Here is a 22,500-nt window from a genome sequence, read left to right on the forward strand (position 1 = left end):
TGAAGGGGCTAGGATAAGATACTGATGTTGATGATGAAGGGGCTGGGATAAGAGACTGATGTTGATGATGAAGGGGCTGGGATAAGAGACTGATGTTGATGATGAAGGGGCTATGATAAGAGATTGATGATGAAGGGGCTAGGATAAGAGACTGATGATGAAGGGGCTATGATAAGAGATTGATGATGAAGGGGCTGGGATAAGAGACTGATGTTGATGATGAAGGGGCTAGGATAAGAGACTGATGTTGATGATGAAGGGGCTATGATAAGAGACTGATGTTGATGATGAAGGGGCTGGGATAAGAGACTAATGTTGATGATGAAGGGGATATGATAAGAGACTGATGTTGATGAAGGGGCTGGGATAAGAGACTGATGTTGATGATGAAGTGGCTGGGATAAGAGACTGATGTTGATGATGAAGGGGCTGGGATAAGAGACTGATGTTGATGATGAAGGGGCTGGGATAAGAGACTGATGTTGATGATGAAGGGGCTGGGATAAGAGATTGATGATGAAGGGGCTGGGATAAGAGATTGATGATGAAGGGGCTGGGATAAGAGACTAATGTTGATGATGAAGGGGCTGGGATAAGAGACTGATGTTGATGATGCAACATCTTGAACCACAGACGTCCAACCGCAGAGTGGGTAGTGGGGGGCTGACAGAGAGACAGGCATTCCCACTCCTAAAATACTGTACTTTTGGCTGCGTTTGGTCCACAGGTTTGGACCAGTACACTAATATATACATGCAATTTAGCAGACACTTCATCCAAAGCGACTTACAGACATGCATGCATACATTTTGTACGTATGGATGGTCCCGTAGCACACAGCCAGAAATGAGAGATAGTTAAACCAAGTGAGTTACTATGAAAACATCATATTCTCCTAGCTCACCTGGTGGAGAGTACTGGTAGACTGAGATGAAGAAGATAGTCGGTAGAAGGGGGGGGGGGGAATAGTGCTGAGCGATTAGTGCTTTTTGAGGTCTGTTCAGTTAAAAAATATTCAAACATTTACTAATATTCAAACATTTACTAATATTCAAACATTTACTAATATTCAAACATTTACTAAATATACTGATTAAGACTCACATTCCTTTCAATCTTACCCAGATTTTAGCAGAGATGCAGAGAAGCATATTATCAAATCCATTTTTATTTGTCACGTGCCCGAGATCTTACGTTAAAAATGCTTACTTACAAGCCCTTAACCAACAATGCATAGCAAGAAAAGCCTACATATCAATCAAGTTTCAATCAAGTTTATTTTATATAGCCCTTCGTACATCAGCTAATATCTCGAAGTGCTGTACAGACACCCAGCCTAAAACCCCAAACAGCAAGCAATGCAGGTGTAGAAGCACGGTGGCTAGGAAAAACTCCCTAGAAAGGCCAAAACCTAGGAAGAAACCTAGAGAGGAACCAGGCTATGAGGGGTGGCCAGTCCTCTTCTGGCTGTGCCGGGTGGAGATTATAACAGAACTATGCCAAGATGTTCAAAATGTTCACAAGTGACAAGCATGGTCAAATAATAATCATGAATAATTTTCAGTTGGCTTTTCATAGCCGATCATTAAGAGTTGAAAACAGCAGGTCTGGGACAGGTGGCGGTTCCATAACCGCAGGCAGAACAGTTGAAACTGGAATAGCAGCAAGGCCAGGTGGACTGGGGACAGCAAGGAGTCATCATGCCCAGTAGTCCTGACGTATGGTCCTAGGGCTCAGGTCCTCCGAGAGAGATAAAGAAAGAGAGAAGGAGAGAATTAGAGAGCCAAGATTTTCAAAATGTTCATAAATGACAAGCATGGTCAAATAATAATCAGGAATAAATGTCAGTTGGCTTTTCATAGCCGATCATTAAGAGTTGAAAACAGCAGGTCTGGGACAGGTAGGGGTTCCATAACCGCAGGCAGAACAGTTGAAACTGGAACAGCAGCAAGGCCAGGTGGACTGGGGACAGCAAGGAGTCATCATGCCCGGTTTGCCGTGACGTATGGTCCTAGGGCTCAGGTTCTCCGAGAGAGAGAAAGAAAGAGAGAACGAGAGAATTAGAGAGAGCATACTTAAATTCACACAGGACATTGGATAAGACAGGAGAAGTACTCCAGGTATAACCAACTGACCCTAGCCCCCCGACACATAAACTACTGCAGCTTAAATACTGGAGGCTGAGACAGGAGGGGTCAGGAGACACTGTGGCCCCATCCGATGATACCCCCGGACAGGGCCAAACAGGAAGGATATAACCCCACCCACTTTGCCAAAGCACAGCCCCCGCACCACTAGAGGGATATCTTCAACCACCAACTTACAATCCTGAGACAAGGCCGAGTATAGCCCACAAAGATCTCCACCACAGCACAAACCAAGGGGGGGCGCCAACCCAGACAGGAAGATCACGTCAGTAACTCAACCCACTCAAGTGACGCACCCCTCCTAGGGACGGCATGAAAGAGCACCAGTAAGCCAGTGACTCAGCCCCTGTAATAGGGTTAGAGGCAGAGAATCCCAGTGGAGAGAGGGGAACCGGCCAGGCAGAGACAGCAAGGGCGGTTCGTTGCTCCAGAGCCTTTCGTTCACCTTCACTGGGTCCATATATACTTCTTTTTTTATTATTGAAAATAAATAACACATTAAAATAACAATAACGAGGCTATATACAGGGGGTACCGAGTCGATGTGTGGGGGTACGGGTTAGTCGAGGTAATTGAGGTCATATGTACATGTAGGTAGGGGTAAAGTGACTCTGCATAGATAATAAGCAGCGAGTAGCAACAGCGTAAAAAAGGGGGTCAATACAAATAGTCCGACTTGGTACTCTGGTACCACTTTCCGTGCGGTAGCAGAGAGAACAGTCTATATGACTTGGGTGGCTGGAGTCTATGACAATTTTTAGGGCCTTCCTCTGACACCGCCTGGTATCAAAGTCTTGGATGGCAGGAAGCTTGGCCCCAGTGATATACTGGGCCGTACGCACTAAACTCTGTAGCACCTTGCGGTCAAGTGCCGAGCAGTTGCCATACTAGGTGGTGATGCAACTGGTCAGTATGCTCTCGATGGTGCAGCTGTAGAAATGTTTGAGGATCTGAGGACCCATGCCAAAACTTTTCAGTCTCCTGAGGGAGAATAGGCATTGTTGTGCCCTCAAGACTGTCTTGGTGTGTTTGGACCATGATAGTTTGTTGTTGATGTGGACACCAAGGAACTTGAAGCTCTCAACCCGCTCCACTACAACCCCGTCGATGAGAATGGGAGCGAGTATGGCCCTCCTTTTCCTGTAGTCCACAATCAGCTCCTTTGTCTTGCTCGCGTTGAGGTAGAGGTTGTTGTCCTGGCACCACACTGCCAGGTCTCTGACCTCCTCCCTATAGGCTGTCTCATCGTTGTCGGTGATCAGGCCTACCACCGTTGTGTTGTCAGCAAACTTAATGATGGTGTTGGAGTCGTGTTTGGCCACGCAGTCGTGGGTGAACAGGGAGTACATGAGGGGAATAAGCACACACCCCTGAGGGACCCCTGTGTTGAGGATCAGCGTGGCACATGTTTTGCTGCCTACCCTCACCACCTGGGGGCGGCCCGTCAGGAAGTCCAGGATCCAGTTGCAGAGGGAGGTGTTTAGTCCCTGGGTCCTTAGCTTATTGATGAGCTTTGAGGTAACTATATGGTGTTGAATGCTGAGCTGTAGTCAATGAACAGCATTCTCACATATTACGTTTCTTTAACAAAATAACCACCAGTCAGGAGGATACAGACAGCTCAAGAGGTATGCTTAAATAAAATGTATTTTACATAGAATTAGCTAAGCATAATTATTATGGCTCTAGATTGCAGGAAAGGGGTGTTTCAGGTGTTTGAAAATGCGAAATTCTCCAATTTACGGACAGGGAGCCTAGCCAACCACCCCCAGCCATCCTCACGTACTTTGTGCTCTCCCAGATTTCCAGGATGTATAATGTCCCTGGGTCTGTGTGTAGCAAGCGTAAAAACGTATCCATCTCTGTCCGACCCAGAAAGAACAGGCGCAATGGATTATGGTCATTGTAGTTATTTACCACATTTCTGCACTGAACAAGAATGAAAACTACAACTCCCTTTAGCCCAGCGTCCCACATAGTTCTTGACTTGATTTCTCTCGTGAATGATTTGATTTCTCTCTAGAGCGTTGGTCTCACACCACAAAAACAAAGAAATACATGGAAATCAAGTAATTGAACCGATGTCAGTCAATTAGTTGTTTAATAACCAAAAAAGTACAACATTTCGATTAATCACTCAGCACTATATGGTTATCAACTTTGATGCGATTCATCCTGGCCTCTCTTCTCTGTTTCAGAATGTGAAGCTGTTGCCATGTCGATATCCTCTCTAGAAGTGTTCTCTACGGAACCTTTCCTCATTGGAATGTTCACAGCAGAAGGTTCCTCCTCTGGACATTACACAGAACCCCACTCGGAGGAATACCTCATCGCCGTGGGCGACAACAATGTCACATGGCCAGTCTGCACTTATAAGGAGGATTTTAAACGCTTCCTACTTCCTGCCGTCTACAGTGTGGTTTTCCTGATTGGTCTGCCTCTGAATGGGGCAGTCATCTTGAAGATCTGGAGGTCACGACCCAACTTGACCCGGAGCAACGTCTACATGCTCAATCTGGCCACGGCTGACTTCCTGTATGTGATGTCACTACCTCTGCTCATCTACAACTACGCCAGTCATGACTACTGGCCCTTTGGAGAGCTGGCCTGCAAACTGGTCCGCTTTCAATTCTACAGGTAGTATAGCTACTCATCAACTGACATATTCATAGCATAGTTCTATAGATTACTTAAAATACTCAAACTCATATACTTACAGTCCTACAGGGAATAACTCATATATTGAATGTTACCTTTCTGTGGACAGATCTTTGAGTGGATTGTAGAGAGAAAACCCTGTCATTATAACATCAGTGATGTTATTTATTGTTTCCACAGTAACCTGCATGGCAGTATCCTGTTCCTGACCTGTATCAGCCTCCAGCGCTATGTGGGCATCTGCCAGCCTATGGCCGGCTGGCACAAGCAGGGGGGTCGCAGGCTGGCACGGGTGGTCTGTGGGGGTGTGTGGCTGGTGGTCGCCCTCCTCTGTGCTCCCACTTTCCACTACGCCTCCACAGGAACACAACGCAACCGCACCGTCTGTTACGACCTGAGTCGACCGGAGCACTCGGCTGACTACTACCCCTATGGGATGGCTCTGACCTGCCTGGGCTTCCTGTTGCCTTTTATGGGCGTGGTGGCGTGCTACTGTCGCATGGGTCGCCTCCTCTGCCGCCCGCCATCCTATCAGGGCGCTACCATGGCAGCCTCAATGGAGAAACGGGACAAGGCGGTGAAGATGATAATCATCGTGGTGACGGTGTTCGCTGTGAGCTTCCTGCCGTTCCACCTTACTAAGACCATGTACCTGTTGGTACGAACCTTACCGGGTGCTCCGTGTGCGACACGGAACCTGTTCTCAGTGATCTACAAGTGCACCAGGCCGTTCGCCAGCATGAACAGTGTTCTAGATCCTATACTGTTCTACTTCACACAGCCACGGTTCCGCAGGAGCACCAGAATACTGATTACCAAGATCACCACTCTCAGAGACAGGGAACCCAGGTGTGAGGAAGTGAAAACACATAGATTATTTAGATCCCATGTTTAATCAAGGGTAAACTCGCTTTGAGACAAAGGAACCAAGGAGTATATAAAACAACCATAGTCCACAGTTGTATTACACCTAGATACATGGGTTCTGGGTAGCTAGAACCGATCCAGAACCCTCATTGACTTCTGCTCTGCCAGCATGGCAACAAGTCAGTGTGTTTGCTACTGTGTCTGCTTGTGACTGTATACTAAAATGCATGAAGTAGTCAGCCATAACACTGCTTTTGGTTGCCATAGTATTATGTAATGTATCCTGTATGTCCAAGCACACTGCTAGTTGTTTTCTATATGAGCCACTAGGTGGCGTGTATTACCTACATATCCCATGGCCTTATTTATTTTTATTTAACCTTTATTTAACTAGGCAAGTCAGTTAAGAACAAATTCCTATTTACAAGCCTATAAAAAGGCAAAGCGCGGAAATCGACTCAGCCGCACGAGCATGCTTTTGCGGCACAGTCGATAGCGCGCTGGACTTCGGGCTAGAAGGTCGAGGGTTCGAGACCTGCTCCCTGCTGTTTCATTACAATAGCATAGCAGCAACACATGACAACACAGCATAGTAGCAAATTATCCATTAGCGGGATAATCCACCCCAAACCACTAATTCCTATTATTAACAGTGTTAAATAACACAAATATGTTAAAACAATATTTGTGAACACGTTTCATTTTGTCATTATAACAAGGTTGGTAGCAACGTTTGAAAATCGTTGTGGAAATCTGTTGCAGCTCAAGTTAACTAACGTTACAAAACCCACAATGCGATGTGCTCTTTCTGGGCTGGCTATCTGGAAAACGTAACTACACACAATAGCCAAATCAATATCAGCATGCAAAATAGCTAGCTAGCTTTAAAAATCACCTAAACAAACTGCATTATCAATTTAGGAGGCTCTCTCACCAAGCGAGAGCAGAGGATGTTGCTATGGCAACGTATACTTTTTCCCACGTTTCCCACAGACACACAGGGCGTATTGCCATATGATACTTGAAGGAGAAAACACACTATATACAGTGACGATACAGTACAGTACTATATACAGTACAGCAATTACCTGAACATATTGGAATCATTGCTCCTTAACTCTGTTTGAATTCCTTTCAAAAGGCACAAGGTACAGCTGCCATCAAACAGATGGCATTATTGGCAATCACTATATTCACCAGGGCAGTCTCCTGCTCAGCTGTGAGAAGTCTCCCCCTACCTCCAATAGATGGCCCCCTCTCAGTTCTGCAAAAATGGAATTTGACCATTACTGACCTATGGTCATCCATTACTGACCTATGGTCATCCACTACAACATCACATGTATCACAGTAACAACAAGACAACTGACCTGTTTTCCCTTCTGAAAGTACGGACAATGGATGCAACCGTGTAACGGCTTCGGTTGGGTTGCACTAGCTGTCCAGCTTCTCTCATAGTCCTCCCATGTATGAGCACATGATGAACTAGGGTGGCACGGGTTTCATCTGAGATTACTTGTCTTTGTTGTTGTCCTCGTCCTCTCTGTTGTCTTGCAACTTCGGCATTGTTAGGATCCAAGCACATGGACATGCCTCTAGGCCCTATTTATTGATCCTGCAATTCTGATTGGTGTGTTAACAGTTTTGAGGCTTAGTGTTTGCACGTGGAGAAAGGTGTGCTCTTTGAGTTTAGGTTGTGATGACTTGAGTTAACTATATTGAGAGCATGTGTTTGCTGAATGAATATATAGTGCAATGAATGATTTATTTGGCCACTTTTGTGAAGGTTTTGCAGAAAGAGTTTTGAATATGGAAACGTGTGGAAACAAATGAATAGTGTTTACGGTTATGGGAAATGTGTGTTTTTGGGAATGTTTTGGCTGTGGTGTTTTGGCTGTGGTGTTTTGGCTGTGGGGTTTTGTCTGTGGGGTTTTGGCTGTGGGGTTTTGACTGTGGTGTTTTGGCTGTGGTGTTTTGGCTGTGGTGTTTTGACTGTGGTGTTTTGACTGTGGTGTTTTGGCTGTGGTGTTTTGGCTGTGGTGTTTTGGCTGTGATGTTTTGGCTGTGATGTGAATATTATTATTTTGCCATTACAAAATAAGGTATAGTTGTATTTTTTGGGTTTGTTTGTCCCCCCCCCCCCCCCCCCCAAACCACGTCTTTGTAAATACATAAGTCTCCAAGAGAATATCACAGGACTAGTTCCTCAAACCAAACCTATCGGCCTGGATTTACAGATCTGCTGTTGTCCCAATGTGTATCAGCTGCAGACGATTGGATTGCTCAATAACACTAATTATTGGCTTGTTTTGGTCAAATGTGTGTGACATCTGATGTTTTTGTTCCCAAATCTGCCGGGAATGTGGTGTGTGTGTGTGTGTGTGTGTGTGTGTGTGTGTGTGTGTGTGTGTGTGTGTGTGTGTGTGTGTGTGTGTGTGTGTGTGTGTGTGTGTGTGTGTGTGTGTGTGTGTGTGTGTGTGTGTGTGTGTGTGTGTGTGTGTGTGTGTGTGTGTGTGTGTGTGTGTGTGCCTGTGTGTGTGTGTGTGTGCCTGTGTGTGTGTGTGATTGTGTGCGCCTGAGTGTGTGTGTGTTTGTGTATGTTTAACCTCTGCCTTAGCTTAAGGTCCTTAATGAAGTGATAACATGAAGGTTAATATGTGTGCACATGTCTGATAGGAGCCAACATACAGTGAGATCCAGAAGTATTGGGACACTGGCAATGTTGCTGTTGTTGTTTTGGCTCTGTTCTCCAGCACTTTGAATTTGGAATTATACAATGACTAGGAGGTTAGAGTGAAGACTGACAGCTTTTAATTTGAGGTTATTTTAATCCATATTGGGTGAACCGTTTAGAAATTACAGCACTTTTTGTACATAGTTCCCATTTTAGAGAACCAAAAGTATTGGGACAAATTCACTTAAATGTGGATGAAAGTAGTCCTAACGTTTAGTGGTTGGTCCCATATACCTAGTACGCAATGATTACATCAAGCTTGTGACTCTACAAACTTGTTGGATGCATTTTCTGTTTGTTTTTGTTGTGTTTCAGATTATTTTGTGCCCAATATGAATTAATGGTAAATAATGTATTCGTTCAGAACCAAAAATGTACCTGATTTAATGTAGAAGTGTTTAGAAAGATATTATATTCTTATTTACAATAAAAGTGACTCCAAAATGACACTACATTATTTACCATTCATTTCTAAATGCTCCACTGTCCCAATAATTAAGGAGGGCACTGTAGCCACCAGCCGCTCTAGTTGCAGCGGATACGTTTCTGTGTCACTATATCATTTTTTACAGTTAAACTTATTTTTATAACATGGAGAGAACTTAATTATATTTTGGTTATAAATTAGTTTTAATTCATTACTTGTGTATAAATGCATTTATAGGTTGTACTGTTTAATACATACTCATGCATGTCCATAGTTACCTGTGCCTACCTTCTCTCCAATTAAGGAGACTGTTGACACTGTAATAAACTTGCTATTCAAATCAAATGTTATTAGTCACATGCGCCGAATACAACATGTGTAGTAGACCTTACAGTGAAATGCTTACTTACGAGCCCCTAACCAACAATGCAGTTTAAAAAAAATATGAATAAGAAATAAAAGTAACAAGTAATTAAAGAGCAGCAGTAAAATAACAATAGCAAGACTATATACAGGGGGTACCGGTACAGAGTCAATGTACAGGGGCACCGGTTAGTCGAGGTAATTGAGGTAATATGTACATGTAGGTAGAGTTATTAAAGTGGCTATGCATAGATGATAACAACAGAGAGTAGCAGCGGTGTAAAAGAGGGGGTGGTGGGGCAATGCAAATAGTCTGGGTAGCCTTTTGATTAGCTGTTCAGGAGTCTTATGGCTTGGGAGTAGAAGCTGTTAAGGAGCCTTTTGGTCCTAGACTTGGTGCTCCGGTACCGCTTGCCGTGCGGTAGCAGAGAGAACAGTCTGGAGTCTTTGACAATTTTTGACACCTCCTGGTGTAGAGGTCCTGGATGGCAGGAAGCTTGGCACTAGTGATGTACTGGGCCGTACGCACTACCCTCTGTAGTGCCTTGCGGTCGGTGGCCGAGCAGTTGCCATCCTTTCTCCTTGCCTCCTTCTCAAAACCCATTGGAGGAGAAGTTCAGAGGGGAAGGACCTCTGCCTATTGTCAGTTGTCAATAAATGTATTTATTCTGGTATAAATGCAATATATTACCAGAAAATGTTCTCGCATACACTGCCCATCATCTACAAAATTCCTCCTCTCTCCTCACCACCTCCGCAAAACCCATTGGATGAGAAGGGCAGAGGTCCTTCCCCTCTGAACTTGCCACCCGACTAGAACAGTCCCAGTAAGCAAAATTACACGTTGAAGTTAGGCTCAATTTAGGTTTTGAATTAAAGTTGAAAATACATATTTTTCTGACGTTGAAATCAGGTACATTTTCGGGTTCTGAAAGAAAGTTGAAAAGACGTAATTTATAGATGTCTATGTTTGGGACAAATCAAGGCTGGTCCAGACTGGACAAAATCTGAACCATACATAGACGTCTATGACTGGTTCAGATTTGGTCTGCACCGGACCAAAAATCAACGTCAGTAGACGTGGAAATCAAAGCAGGACTGCACCAAAAAAACACATCCAGTCCGGCATAGCCTACAGTGTCTCCTGAAATTTAATTTTATGAATGCCCATTCATTTTGTAGGCCCACCGTTTGTAAAAAAAGACCGTTGCATTGGCTTTATTAGTCCTGATTCATTTGGCTATTTAAGTTCTGAATTTTCTGAGCCTATTTGCAATGTGTTTACACAGCGGGAAATGCAGAAGTATTTTATTTTCGCTTTTTAACTGGGCAAGTCAGTTAAAGAACAACTTCGTATTTACAATGACGGCCCTACCCCGGCCAAACCCTAACGATGCTGGGCCAATTGTGCGCCGCCCTATGGGATTCCCAATCACAGCTGGTTGTGATACAGCAGGGAATCGAACAAGGGTCTGTAGTGACGCCTCTAGCACTGAGGTGCAGTGCCTTAGACCGCTGCGCCACTCGGGAGCCACGATTTATGTCAGATCATTTTTTTTGATGGAATGTTGGTGAGCGCCGCAGCGATGGGTATCTCCAACAGCACCCTGGAGAGGCGCACTGAGAATGGAAAATATCAATATTTTGTGTCCCTGCCTTAAACAAAGTGGGCATTGCTTATCACAGGGCGGCATCAGCGCTCACCTAAACAGCCCATATCCCACCGGTTGAAAGAAAGTGTCATTGTTTTTGGGCAGAATTATGTTAGGTTTCATGTGTTGTTGGAGGTGCGTTTTAGTCATTTTATCTCAGAAAATGCCGCCCTCGTCAACCTGCCACCATATACGGCTGCCTAATCCTGCCTCATGAGCGGACCGGCCCAGGCAAGGAGTATGCAATTGAAATTCTCCAATAGCCTCGACCCTTTGAGCAAAAACAATAAAGCCCTTTTATATATTGCCCGTAAGATGGCGCTGCCGTCAGCATTCTGTCGCCCAGAGGTCACTGTGATAATATCCGTGCTGGAACAAAGCGCTACATAACCAGACAGTCATGGGAAAAACCACAAGAGTCATTTTGCATGAGAGAAAATGCTTTAATTAACGTTGACACATAATTCACAAACACAACCCCGTGTGAGACAGCACTAATAGTAGCTTCATTAAATACACTGGCAATGGAAACACTGTTACATGTTCTTGTTTAACTTTGTGAAAAGTAACATTTCTCAGCGCGCCAATGGTTTACACGGCCCTGAGCTATAATTATATATTTCTGTCCTCGATATCTGTGTTCTCCCATCGAAAAGGAAATGCTTTTTATGCCCATTCCCGAGGGGCTATGACAGCACTTATACCCCGACTAGTCCCGCCCACGCCTGGTCTATCTCGTTCTCAGGCATTTGCATGTAAAAACATAAATCACAGAAAACTACATTCTGTCAAAATAAGGAATACAGCAACAGTTCGGGATTCTGGTGAATTATGAGTTTAGGGCAAACCGCGTGACTAAAACGATGGGAAAGAGTCTGGAATATGGGGGAATCTATGGAAAAGCTGCAGAGTTGAACAAGTTGAAGGAGAAAAGTTTGGGGAAACTTTAGCACTTTTTCTTCGTGCATGGATGCGATTCGAGAAGACATGTAAGGTCAGAATGCAGGAGAGTTCTCTCTCACGTTGTTTAATTCACTGTCGTTGTAGTGTAATTCATTGTCGTTTTAGTGTAAACGCTGGCTTCTTGTTTTGAGACTCTTAACTTGGCAGCAAATTGTGGTTAAAAGTGTAGCCCATTGTACTAGCTACATTGAAAAGGGGTGAAAGCCTAGCCACTGTGGAAGAAAAAGTGCTTTACCACAATGAATTAACAAAGGGAGAGAACATAACTAAATACATGCACAATGGCAGAAACGGAGACCGAGAAGCTGTATAGCAGTGTCTCTTTCAAAAAGTTTGAAAGTTGGAGCTCAAACAAAAGTCGCTGTGAAAATCAACAGAACAAATCAAAGGATTTGGAGGGTAGTAGCAGCGCCCTTCCCCCTCCATCTACCGCTGCGGCAGAGAAAGCACAGCCCTCGGCTATGCGTAATGTTAGTGTGTCAAGGAAAGTTTCCAAAATCTCCGCTGCCAGCCTCGACACCGCAGAGCCAAAGAAAGCCTCTTCCACTCCTCTCTCCTCCATTTCTCCCTCTATTCGCCAACTCACTGAAAAGTTCAGTAGCACTACTTCGCCTCGGACTCACGGAGCCCTGAGCCATGGCAGTAACGTGGCCGGGAAGAGCACAACTTTACCCCGATTTAAAAGCAGAAGGGGAGAGAGATCCCCGTCTCGGGAGCTATTCCACGAGGACAGTGGATATTTACAAGTTACTGACACGGTTTTAACAGAGTTCCCGATTGACACTAAAGTTCAGCAACAAACGTTTTATTCAGGCACAGACTCTGTCTCTGGGTCGGATTCGGATAGAAATCAACAATTGATTTATACTCGCAAATCTGCTCAAGGCAGCAGCGCTGGGACTGGTAAAAGAGATTATTCCCAAATTGATCCGTCTATCTCTGATAACAATAACTGCAGTAAAACTTTGAACGCTGAGGATTATGTTTTTGTCAGTGGTGCGCCTGCCTGCAAGTCATACAGGAGCTATTTCCCAACTCACCATGGAGATCCTCCTGTTCACGTTGATTTAACCAACTGGCCTAGTGTCACTAAGATCAGAGAGCTTTTTGGGGACAGGCACAGAAAGAAGCACCGGTCCACCTCTGATGCAGAGGATTTAAAATCTGCTGGCCACCTCCAGCACTTCACCAGCTCCAAAGAGAACTCTGTATCAGACAGAAGCGACAGGCAGTCTCCCAACAGCCCAACCCCTGAAGCCACTAGCCTCTCACTGTCAGACAGACACCGCAGCAGGGCTGCGTCCCTGGGCAGAGAGAGGAGACACCAGTGCATGGACTCAGCCTTTCACCCTGACCAGCACTACTCAGACGAGGCAGAGATTGAGCCAGCCAGCACTGGTATTAGTAGAAGTGGTATGTTTCCTAGGGTGGCGGAGCCATCAAACACGCACAGAGCCCACAGCCCCAGCAGTGGAGGAGAGGGGCCTGAGACCCGGACATCTAGTCTGAACTCTGACCCTCCACCCTCTGTCCTAGCTGCTGCCCCCACCTCCCCACCTCGGAGCAGCTCCAGGGGCCTCTCCTCCTCCTGTGTCTGCCCCTCTGTAGAGCAGCAGCAGAGCCAGGGGGCCGGGCAGCCCATGGATAGTTTACATTCCTCACATAGCTCCTCCAGACCGGTGGCCCCCTCCTCTGATAGAGCTTCAACCAGGGCAGCAATCACAGCCCGCTGGAGGTTCAGCTCAGGAGACGAAGAAGAGGAGTACCACCGAGCAGGAGGAAGGAGTGCTCCCTCGTTAGGTGTCAGCGGAGGTTACCTCTCCCGCGGTAAGAATGGCTGGTGGGGTGGGAAGGTCCTCGGGAAGTCTTCAGGCAGTGAAGAGGACAGCCCTGCGTCACTAGGACCTAGCCGAGACACCATGAGACGCCGTTCACTGAGGAAGAAGAAGAAGAACAGTGAAGTTGCCATAGCAACGGGACGAGACAATGGTGAATCAGACGACAGCGACGACGAGCAGACAGGTATGATGGAACACCTGGAGAGACACCAACAGAACACTGCCGCCACTACAGAACAGACTGGTAGCTCTCGGAACCGGCTCAGAGAACCCGAAGGCTCTAGAAACAGTGCAGCGCAAAGGGGACGCAATTACACTCCTAACCAGATGGTGGCGCAGGAGAGCTACAGACGCCAATACACCTCAGGCGGGCCGGGGACATCATCTCCCTTGACCACGCCCCTCACAGGGGTATCACGGGTGTCAAAGGTCAACATCTCATCGTTTATTTCGAGTCCCGGCAGCTCGCAGACCAGCAGTAGATACTGTAGCACAGAGACACTGAAAGAAGAGGACCAAGCTAGCTATGCTAACAGAATGGCTAACACTACTACTACTACCACCCCAGGCAGTGTGGTTGGTGCATCCTCCTCCATGCTCAGTAAGACCTACCACGGTAACTTCACCATGTACCGCTCCCCCAGCTTCGGACATGGGGATAACTTATCCCGCGCCCCTGCGAGAGTCTGCCCCCACCTTCTTCCCCCTGTCAATCCACCATCTCCAGCCACAGGGGACACTGGAGGGGTTACTAGGGAGGAGACTACAGTGTTCCGGCGGTTGATCAGTGGTGGCGTAGTCGGGGATAAGGACAGGAACAGGATGTCAATGTCAAACCCGGATATCACTTCGGAAACATTGTCCCTCCTCAGCTTCCTGAAAAGTGACCTATCAGAGCTCAGAGTTCGGAAGACGGACAGGTCAGGGGTTACTGAGGGGTCATCTGCGGTGTACAGGATGGGGTCAAGAGGTCTCCACCCAGGACTCCGCCCTTCATTAAAGGACCTCACTGCAACTCTTCGACGCGCCAAATCCTTCACTTACTCTGATAAACCAGTAGGGAGGCAACATCCAGATGGGTCCTCGGCCAAAAGAAGCTCTTCTGAGCAACGTCTGGATTTAGACGGAGAGCGTGATGGAGGGAGGGGGGCGGTGCCTGCCAGAGAGGTGGAGAGTGACGGAGGGGACTGCAGAGCAGGTGGAGCAGGGGGTTATGGGGATGAGGAAGTGATGCACACTCCGCTGCAGGACAGGTATGTACAGGAGGCCAGACAGGTGATCAGAGATATCTGCCAGATGATCGCTCGCAAGGATGATGATAACGAGGATGATGTGCTAGCGACAGATTCCACTGAGGATGAGGGTTTCAAAAGGAAACAAGTGGAGGAGCAGGAGATAAAAGAGAGGGAGGGGAGAGCTGGAGAGGCTGAGGTTGACATTGGGGCAGCCTCCATTTCAGGGGAACAAGAGAAGAGGGAGGGGAGATCTAGAGAGGCTGAGGTTGACATTGGGGCAGCCTCCATTTCAGGGGAACAAGAGAAGATGGAGGGGAGAGCTAGAGAGGCTGAGGTTGCCGTTTCAGGGGAACAAGAGAAGAGGGAGGGGGAATGTGAAACCAGAGAAAAAGAGAAGTGCCTACAGAAGGGAGATTCTGAGGAGAACGTGTTTTATGACCGATCTGTTGATGAGCTATCGGGTCACGAGTCAAGCCTCACAGACGAGGGCATAGTCACAGAACCAGAGACTGGACCTGGTGACCCTGAGAGGTTATTTGTGGGGTCAAGTTTAGGATCATCGTTGGCCAGAGATGTGCTGGGTCAACCCCTGACCATCTGGAAGCAGTCTGCTCTGCATGAGGAGAAATGGCCAGAGTTAAACGAGGGAATGCGAGAGGGATCAGGGTTACACGCAGGAGCGAGAGAGAAACGAGAGAACCCTGTCTCTGCTCCTGCTCTTGGGACTGAGACTGAGAGCATTGATATAGTAACAGAGATGAGCAGCGTCAACAACAACAGTACTAGTGGGAGGACTAATGTATCCCACAGTGCCTCAGCCCCAGGACTTGAGGCTCCTCCCACGCCGAGCGCTATCCGCCGCCGCCGTAAATTCTCCTCAGCAGGGAACACAGGCTCTGACTCCAGTAACGGCAGCAACGGGGAGTCGAACGGGGATCCTACTGTTTACCGTTCGCTAAGCGACCCCATGCCTCACCGGTGCCACTCTGTGTCAGAAGAAGGGAATAACAGTTTCTCTGTGGATAGTAACCTGCTGGGGTCGCTCTCTCTCTCCTCCAAGGGGGCAGGAGGAGTAGGAGGTGGAAGTGTCCCAGAGTCGTCCTCTGCAGCTGATCTATCAGAGTGCACGGGCAGCGTGACCAGCGAGCTATCGGTGTGCAGTGACGGTGGTCTCCGTGACGATAGTCTCCGTGACGACTACAGCAATGTGATCCGGAGCATTGTTGCAGAGCCAGGAGCAATGGACAGATTGATGACGGATGACAAAAACAACGGGAAAGCCACGAAGAAGAAGTCCTTCTCGGACCCCAGTCGCCGTGGTGATGGCCACCTGCTTGACGAATCAGGGTTCAAAAGTCACCATCACCCCAACGAACCAATCAGTGAGCTGGATCAGCTTGGTCAGATCCCGCCCTCCAGCAGTGAGCCAATCCTGAGTGAGCAGAGAGACGAGCTGTGGGAGCTCGGAGACGAACGTGGACGTCCATTACGTAGTCGCCTTGTCAACAATGAAGGTGGCAAACTCCGCTCCCAATCAGAAAGGGAGCTGCACTCCTGTCTCTATGCTGATGACACAGATGGAGTGGGAGGAGGGCAGATATTGAACTTTGACCCCAAACTTGCGGAGGTTCTATCTCCCAGAATGGGCCGGCGGGCCTCCAGGAAACGCCCCAACCGAGTCGCGCAAACAGCATCAGAGGAGCTGGACCACTCGGAACCAGGTCCAGAAGACCACGGTCCAGAGGAGAGCCAGGATCAAGACCAGACTGAGCTCAACCCCCCACTGCCCCCGCCCCCCCCCAAATCCAAAGCCAGGTCCAAGCACGTCCGCCATGCCAGCGAACCTGCCACCTTCATCCCCATCTCCCCACCTCCACAGCCCCAGCGTGCACAGGCGGACCCGCCTGCACTGCTACCCGCCTCTGAACCCTCCATCCTGGGTAAGCCCACTGGTGAGGAGGCCCCCTCCCTGGAGGATGTGACCAAGCGGTATATTCTGGCCCTGAATGCTCCTGGGGGCGAGGGGGAGCCGTCTGGGCCTGGGTCCGGAGGAACGGTGCCTGTTTCAGACGGGTCTAACTCCAGCCCTGCTACTCCCACTGGTGCCAGAGAACCCAGACTGCAGAGGAAGAGCAGTGAAGAGTTGACCACACCAGCCCCACAGAGAGCCAAACCCAGAGTGGTGAGTAACATTGCCAACGTGTGTGTGTGTGTCTAAGTGGTCAAAAGTAGTGTTTTCATGTTGCAGGAGAGGAGACTGTTTGCTGTTGTCATGGATAAAATCCTCTGGGAAATCAACACAGCTAGATGGAGTTATGCGTTCTGACGTGTATTTACTATTCATACTAGGCTGCTAATGATGTGTTGAAGGGGGGGGGGGGGGGGCTTTTATGAATCACCTTACAAAGCATGATTCTGTGAGTGTTTGCGCTTGCGTGTGTGAGTGTGTGTGTGAGTGTGTGTGTGTGTGTACTCAGTAGAATGTTACAGCGATGGAGTTTTTGGAGCAAATATGGAGCTCCATATCTCAAAAGCTCTTGGGGAGAGAAACTGCTCTGAATATGGCTCTAGGGTAGAGAATCTAGCTCCGCTCACAATTTTTTTTTCTGTTCACTGCGTCTTTAGTGCTATTCCACACACACACACACACAACACACAACACACACAAAATACACACAACACACACAAAAAACACACACACGCACACACAAAAACACACAAAAAAACAGGCCTCTAATGCCATAACCGTACTCTCTGATGGTTATTTTTAGAGTGTATTTGTTAGCAGAAACATCAAACCAACTTACACAAACATTGTTAGAACAGATGTTAAACAAGCATTGGACTGGTCACATTAGCTTCTGGACTAGCGCCTGCTGCTAATAGGACTGGGCACATTAGCTTCTGGACTAGCGCCTGCTGCTAATAGGACTGGGCACATTAGCTTCTGGACTAGCGCCTGCTGCTAATAGGACTGGGCACATTAGCTTCTGGACTAGCGCCTGCTGCTAATAGGACTGGGCACATTAGCTTCTGGACTAGCGCCTGCTGCTAATAGGACTGATTATATGTGACTGTGGGCACTGATAACCTAATGACTGTAGTACAGTCATACAGTCAACCCCTGCTGCCTTTAGTTAGTCCTTATCCCCTGCTGCCTGTAGTTAGTCCTTATCCCCTGCTGCCTTTAGTTAGTCCTTATCCCCTGATGCCTGTAGTTAGTCCTTATCCCCTGCTGCCTGTAGATAGTCCTTATCCCCTGCTGCCTTTAGTTAGTCCTTATCCCCTGCTGCCTGTAGATAGTCCTTATCCCCTGCTGCCTGTAGATAGTCCTTATCCCCTGCTGCCTGTAGTTAGTCCTTATCCCCTGCTGCCTGTAGTTAGTCCTTATCCCCTGCTGCCTTTAGTTAGTCCTTATCCCTTGCTGCCTGTAGATAGTCCTTATCCCCTGCTGCCTTTAGTTAGTCCTTATCCCCTGCTGCCTTTAGTTAGTCCTTATCCCCTGTTGCCTTTAGGTAGTCCTTATCCCCTGCTGCCTGTAGATAGTCCTTATCCCCTGCTGCCTTTAGTTAGTCCTTATCCCCTGCTGCCTGTAGATAGTCCTTATCCCCTGCTGCCTGTAGATAGTCCTTATCCCCTGCTGCCTTTAGTTAGTCCTTATCCCCTGCTGCCTGTAGATAGTCCTTATCCCCTGCTGCCTGTAGATAGTCCTTATCCCCTGCTGCCTGTAGTTAGTCCTTATCCCCTGCTGCCTGTAGTTAGTCCTTATCCCCTGCTGCCTGTAGATAGTCCTTATCCCCTGCTGCCTTTAGTTAGTCATTATCCCCTGCTGCCTTTAGTTAGTCCTTATCCCCTGCTGCCTTTAGTTAGTCCTTATCCCCTGCTGCCTTTAGTTAGTCCTTATCCCCTGCTGCCTTTAGTTAGTCCTTATCCCCTGCTGCCTGTAGATAGTCCTTATCCCCTGCTGCCTGTAGTTAGTCCTTATCCCCTGCTGCCTTTAGTTAGTCCTTATCCCCTGCTGCCTGTAGATAGTCCTTATCCCCTGCTGCCTTTAGTTAGTCCTTATCCCCTGATGCCTGTAGATAGTCCTTATCCCCTGATGCCTTTAGTTAGTCCTTATCCCCTGCTGCCTGTAGTTAGTCCTTATCCCCTGCTGCCTTTAGTTAGTCCTTATCCCCTGCTGCCTGTAGTTAGTCCTTATCCCCTGCTGCCTGTAGTTAGTCCTTATCCCCTGCTGCCTGTAGATAGTCCTTATCCCCTGCTGCCTTTAGTTAGTCCTTATCCCCTGCAGCCTGAAGTTAGTCCTTATCCCCTGCTGCCTGTAGATAGTCCTTATCCCCTGCTGCCTGTAGTTAGTCCTTATCCCCTGCTGCCTGTAGTTAGTCCTTATCCCCTGCTGCCTTTAGTTATTCCTTATCCCCTGCTGCTTGTAGTTAGTCCTTATCCCCTGCTGCCTTTAGTTAGTCCTTATCCCCTGCTGCCTGTAGTTAGTCCTTATCCCCTGCTGCCTGTAGATAGTCCTTATCCCCTGCAGCCTGAAGTTAGTCCTTATCCCCTGCTGCCTGTAGTTAGTCCTTATCCCCTGCTGCCTTTAGTTAGTCCTTATCCCCTGCTGCCTTTAGTTAGTCCTTATCCCCTGCTGCCTGTAGTTAGTCCTTATCCCCTGCTGCCTGTAGTTAGTCCTTATCCCCTGCTGCCTTTAGTTAGTCCTTATCCCCTGCTGCCTTTAGTTAGTCCTTATCCCCTGCAGCCTCAGTGTGTGTGTGTGTGTGTGTGTGTGTGTGTGTGTGTGTGTGTTATTGTCGTTAGGTATCACTCAAGGAAAGATTGTTCTCTCTACAGACACACACATTGTGGTTTAGATCTTCTCTGGAACATCTCTCACGCACACACTTTTCCTGTGACTATAAAAACTGTTTATCTATCTTACATAACTCTGTTATATTACATAACTTTTTGTTACAAGCACTGTTGGCTTGTCTTTAAGAAGTTGTGAGGGGGTTGTTGTCCATCAACCCCCCCCCCCCCCCCCCCTTTTGGAGAAACGTTACTGATGTGTTTGATAATAGCCAGGGCCACGTGTGTGTGTGTGTGTGTGTGTGTGTGTGTGTGTGTGTGTGTGTGTGTGTGTGTGTGTGTGTGTGTGTGTGTGTGTGTGTGTGTGTGTGTGTGTGTGTGTGTGTGTGTGTGTGTGTGTGTGTGTGTGTGTGTGTGTTGGCCTGGGAGATGTCTGAGCAGTGTCTCTGTCTCTTACTTCCATGTAAGCTCATGCTCTGATTTAGTAGGAGAGGAGAGACATAAAGAGGATTGACGCTTTCAATTGATCCCAAATTGAAATAGACTGTAGACAAGTGTAGTCCTATGCAAGGAGATGTGTGTGTCTGTTTAAGAGCAAGGGAGCTTTTTTCCTTTTCTGGAAACTGAAGAACAACTCACTGCCCTATAGTACACGAGTGCTGGGAATTGCCAGGGACCTCACGAAACGATATTATCACCATACTTAGGTGCTGATAGGATATGTATTGCGATTCTCACGATTCTATATGTATTGCGATACTGTGATATTTTTTTATTTGATTTTTTGGGCATTTGATGTTCCCAACATGCTCACTATACACATTATGCGACATGTAACCGTAGTGATCCCCCCCATCACTAGCAGTCTGCACTACACCTGCCCCCCTCTCTCTTTACCCCCCCCCCCCCTCCCTTCCTTCTCGACTCTTTCTCCCCTTCCCCTCTCTTTCTCTCTTTCTTCCCCTCCCTTCTCTATCTCTCTCGCTCTTTCTCCCCTTCTCTCGCTCTTTCTCCCCTTCCCTTCTCTGACTGCCTCCTCATAGCCACTCTGCTTTCTGTTCCTCTTTTTTTTCTTTCTTCCCCTCTCTCTCTCTCTCTCTCTCTCTCTCTCTCGCTCTCTCTCTCTCTTTCTCTCTCTCTCTCTCTCGCTCTCTCTCTCTCTCGCTGAGCATTGCTGTGAAATGAGGTCATCTCCTTCAGGCTTCATGAGACGAGATTTAGCCAGATATCAGGTACAGGAACACAGAGAACGAGGGAGAGGGAGGGAGATGGGGAGACAGGTGAAAGGATTTGGAGAGGGGGAGGGAGAGAGAGAGAACCATTGAAGAACAAACACCACTGTAAATACAACCCATATTTATGTTTATTTTCCCTTTTGTACCTTAACTATTTGCACATCGTTACAACACTGTATATAGACATAATATGACATTTAAAATGTATTTTCTTCTTTTGGAACTTTTGTCAGTGTAATGTTTACTGTTAATTTGTATCGTTTATTTCACTTTAATTTCATTATCTACTTCACTTCCTTTGGCAATGTTAACATATCTTTCCCATGCCAATAAAGCCCTTGAATTGAATTGAGAGCGCAGGTGACAGCATTCCCTCCCACATATGCCCCCTTAGACACAGTTACGACAACATAACCAACAAAACGGGTCACAACTCCTGCAGCTCTGTCGGACGCTGGGTATGTACATAGTCAATGGTAGGCTTCGAGGGGACTCCTTTGGTAGGTACACCTATAGCTCATCTCTTGGCAGTAGTACTGTAGACTACTTTATCACTGACATGAACCCAGTGTCTCTTACAGCGTTCAGTCAGTCCACTGACACCCCTGTCAGATCTCATCAAACCACACTCTATTTGAACAGAGCAATACTCAATCATGAGGCATCAAAGCCAAGGGAACTGAATAATATTAAGAAATGCTATAGATGGAAGGAAAATTGTTTTTTGGTAGATTTCCACACTATGAAGCAACAACGAATTCAATCCCTTCTGGACAATTTCCTGGACAAAATGTTTCACTGTAATAGTGAAGGTGTAAACTTGGCAGTAGAAAACCTAAACAGTATATTTGACCTCTCAGCTTCCCTATCAAATCTAAAAAATGTCAAGCAGATGACCTAAGAAAATTAACAGGATTGACAAATGTTTTGATGAAGAATGCAAAAACCTAAGAAATAAATTGAGAAACCTATCCAACCAAAAGCATAGAGACCCAGAAAACCTGAGTCTACGCCTTCACTATGGTGAATCACTAAAACAACACAGAAATAGATGGAACAACAGCACGTCAGAAATCAGCTCAATGTAATTGAAGAATCCATAGACTCTAACCACTTCTGGGAAAATTGGAAAACTCTTCGTTTTGTTGTTTGTTTAGAGTTCTCTATCCAAAACGGCGATGTTTGGATAAACCACTTCCCCAATCTTTTTGACCCTGTAACAAAGAACAAACAGCAAAAACATTTACATGATCAAATACAAATCTTAGAGTCAACTATTAAGGACCACTGGAATCTCCGATTACATTGTATGAACTACAGGACAAAATACAAACCCTCCATCCAAAAAAGGCCTGGGGTGTTGATGGTATCCTAAATGAAATGATAAAATATACAGACCACAAATTCCAATTGGCTATACTTTAACTCTTTAACATCATCCTCAGATCTGGCATCTTCCCCAATATTTGGAACCAAGGCCTGATCACCTCAATCCATAAAAGTGGAGACAAATTTGACCCCAATAACTACCGGGGGACATGTGTCAACAGCAACCTTGGGGAAATCCTCTGCATTAACAGCAGA

General features: G+C 46.9%; 2 protein-coding genes across 2 annotated transcripts in view; both read left to right on the forward strand.

Annotated features, from left to right (window-relative positions):
* The window catches only part of LOC139548240 (P2Y purinoceptor 3-like), an 18,692-nt gene extending 9,843 nt beyond the window's left edge, over positions 1-8,849 (forward strand). The window contains exons 2-3 of the mRNA XM_071357781.1: positions 4,346-4,784; positions 4,986-8,849. Of these exons, the coding sequence (XP_071213882.1) occupies positions 4,363-4,784; positions 4,986-5,700 (1,137 nt within the window). The 5' untranslated portion in view covers positions 4,346-4,362 and the 3' untranslated portion in view covers positions 5,701-8,849. The remainder of the gene's footprint in view (positions 1-4,345; positions 4,785-4,985) is intronic.
* Positions 8,850-11,568: 2,719 nt separating this feature from the next.
* The window catches only part of LOC139548241 (rho guanine nucleotide exchange factor 17-like), a 130,112-nt gene continuing 119,180 nt past the window's right edge, over positions 11,569-22,500 (forward strand). Inside the window, exon 1 of the mRNA XM_071357783.1 lies at positions 11,569-17,066. Within this exon, the coding sequence (XP_071213884.1) occupies positions 12,093-17,066 (4,974 nt within the window). The 5' untranslated portion in view covers positions 11,569-12,092. The remainder of the gene's footprint in view (positions 17,067-22,500) is intronic.

The sequence above is a fragment of the Salvelinus alpinus genome, chromosome 21 (assembly GCF_045679555.1).
Source record: "Salvelinus alpinus chromosome 21, SLU_Salpinus.1, whole genome shotgun sequence".
Taxonomy (NCBI): domain Eukaryota; kingdom Metazoa; phylum Chordata; class Actinopteri; order Salmoniformes; family Salmonidae; genus Salvelinus; species Salvelinus alpinus.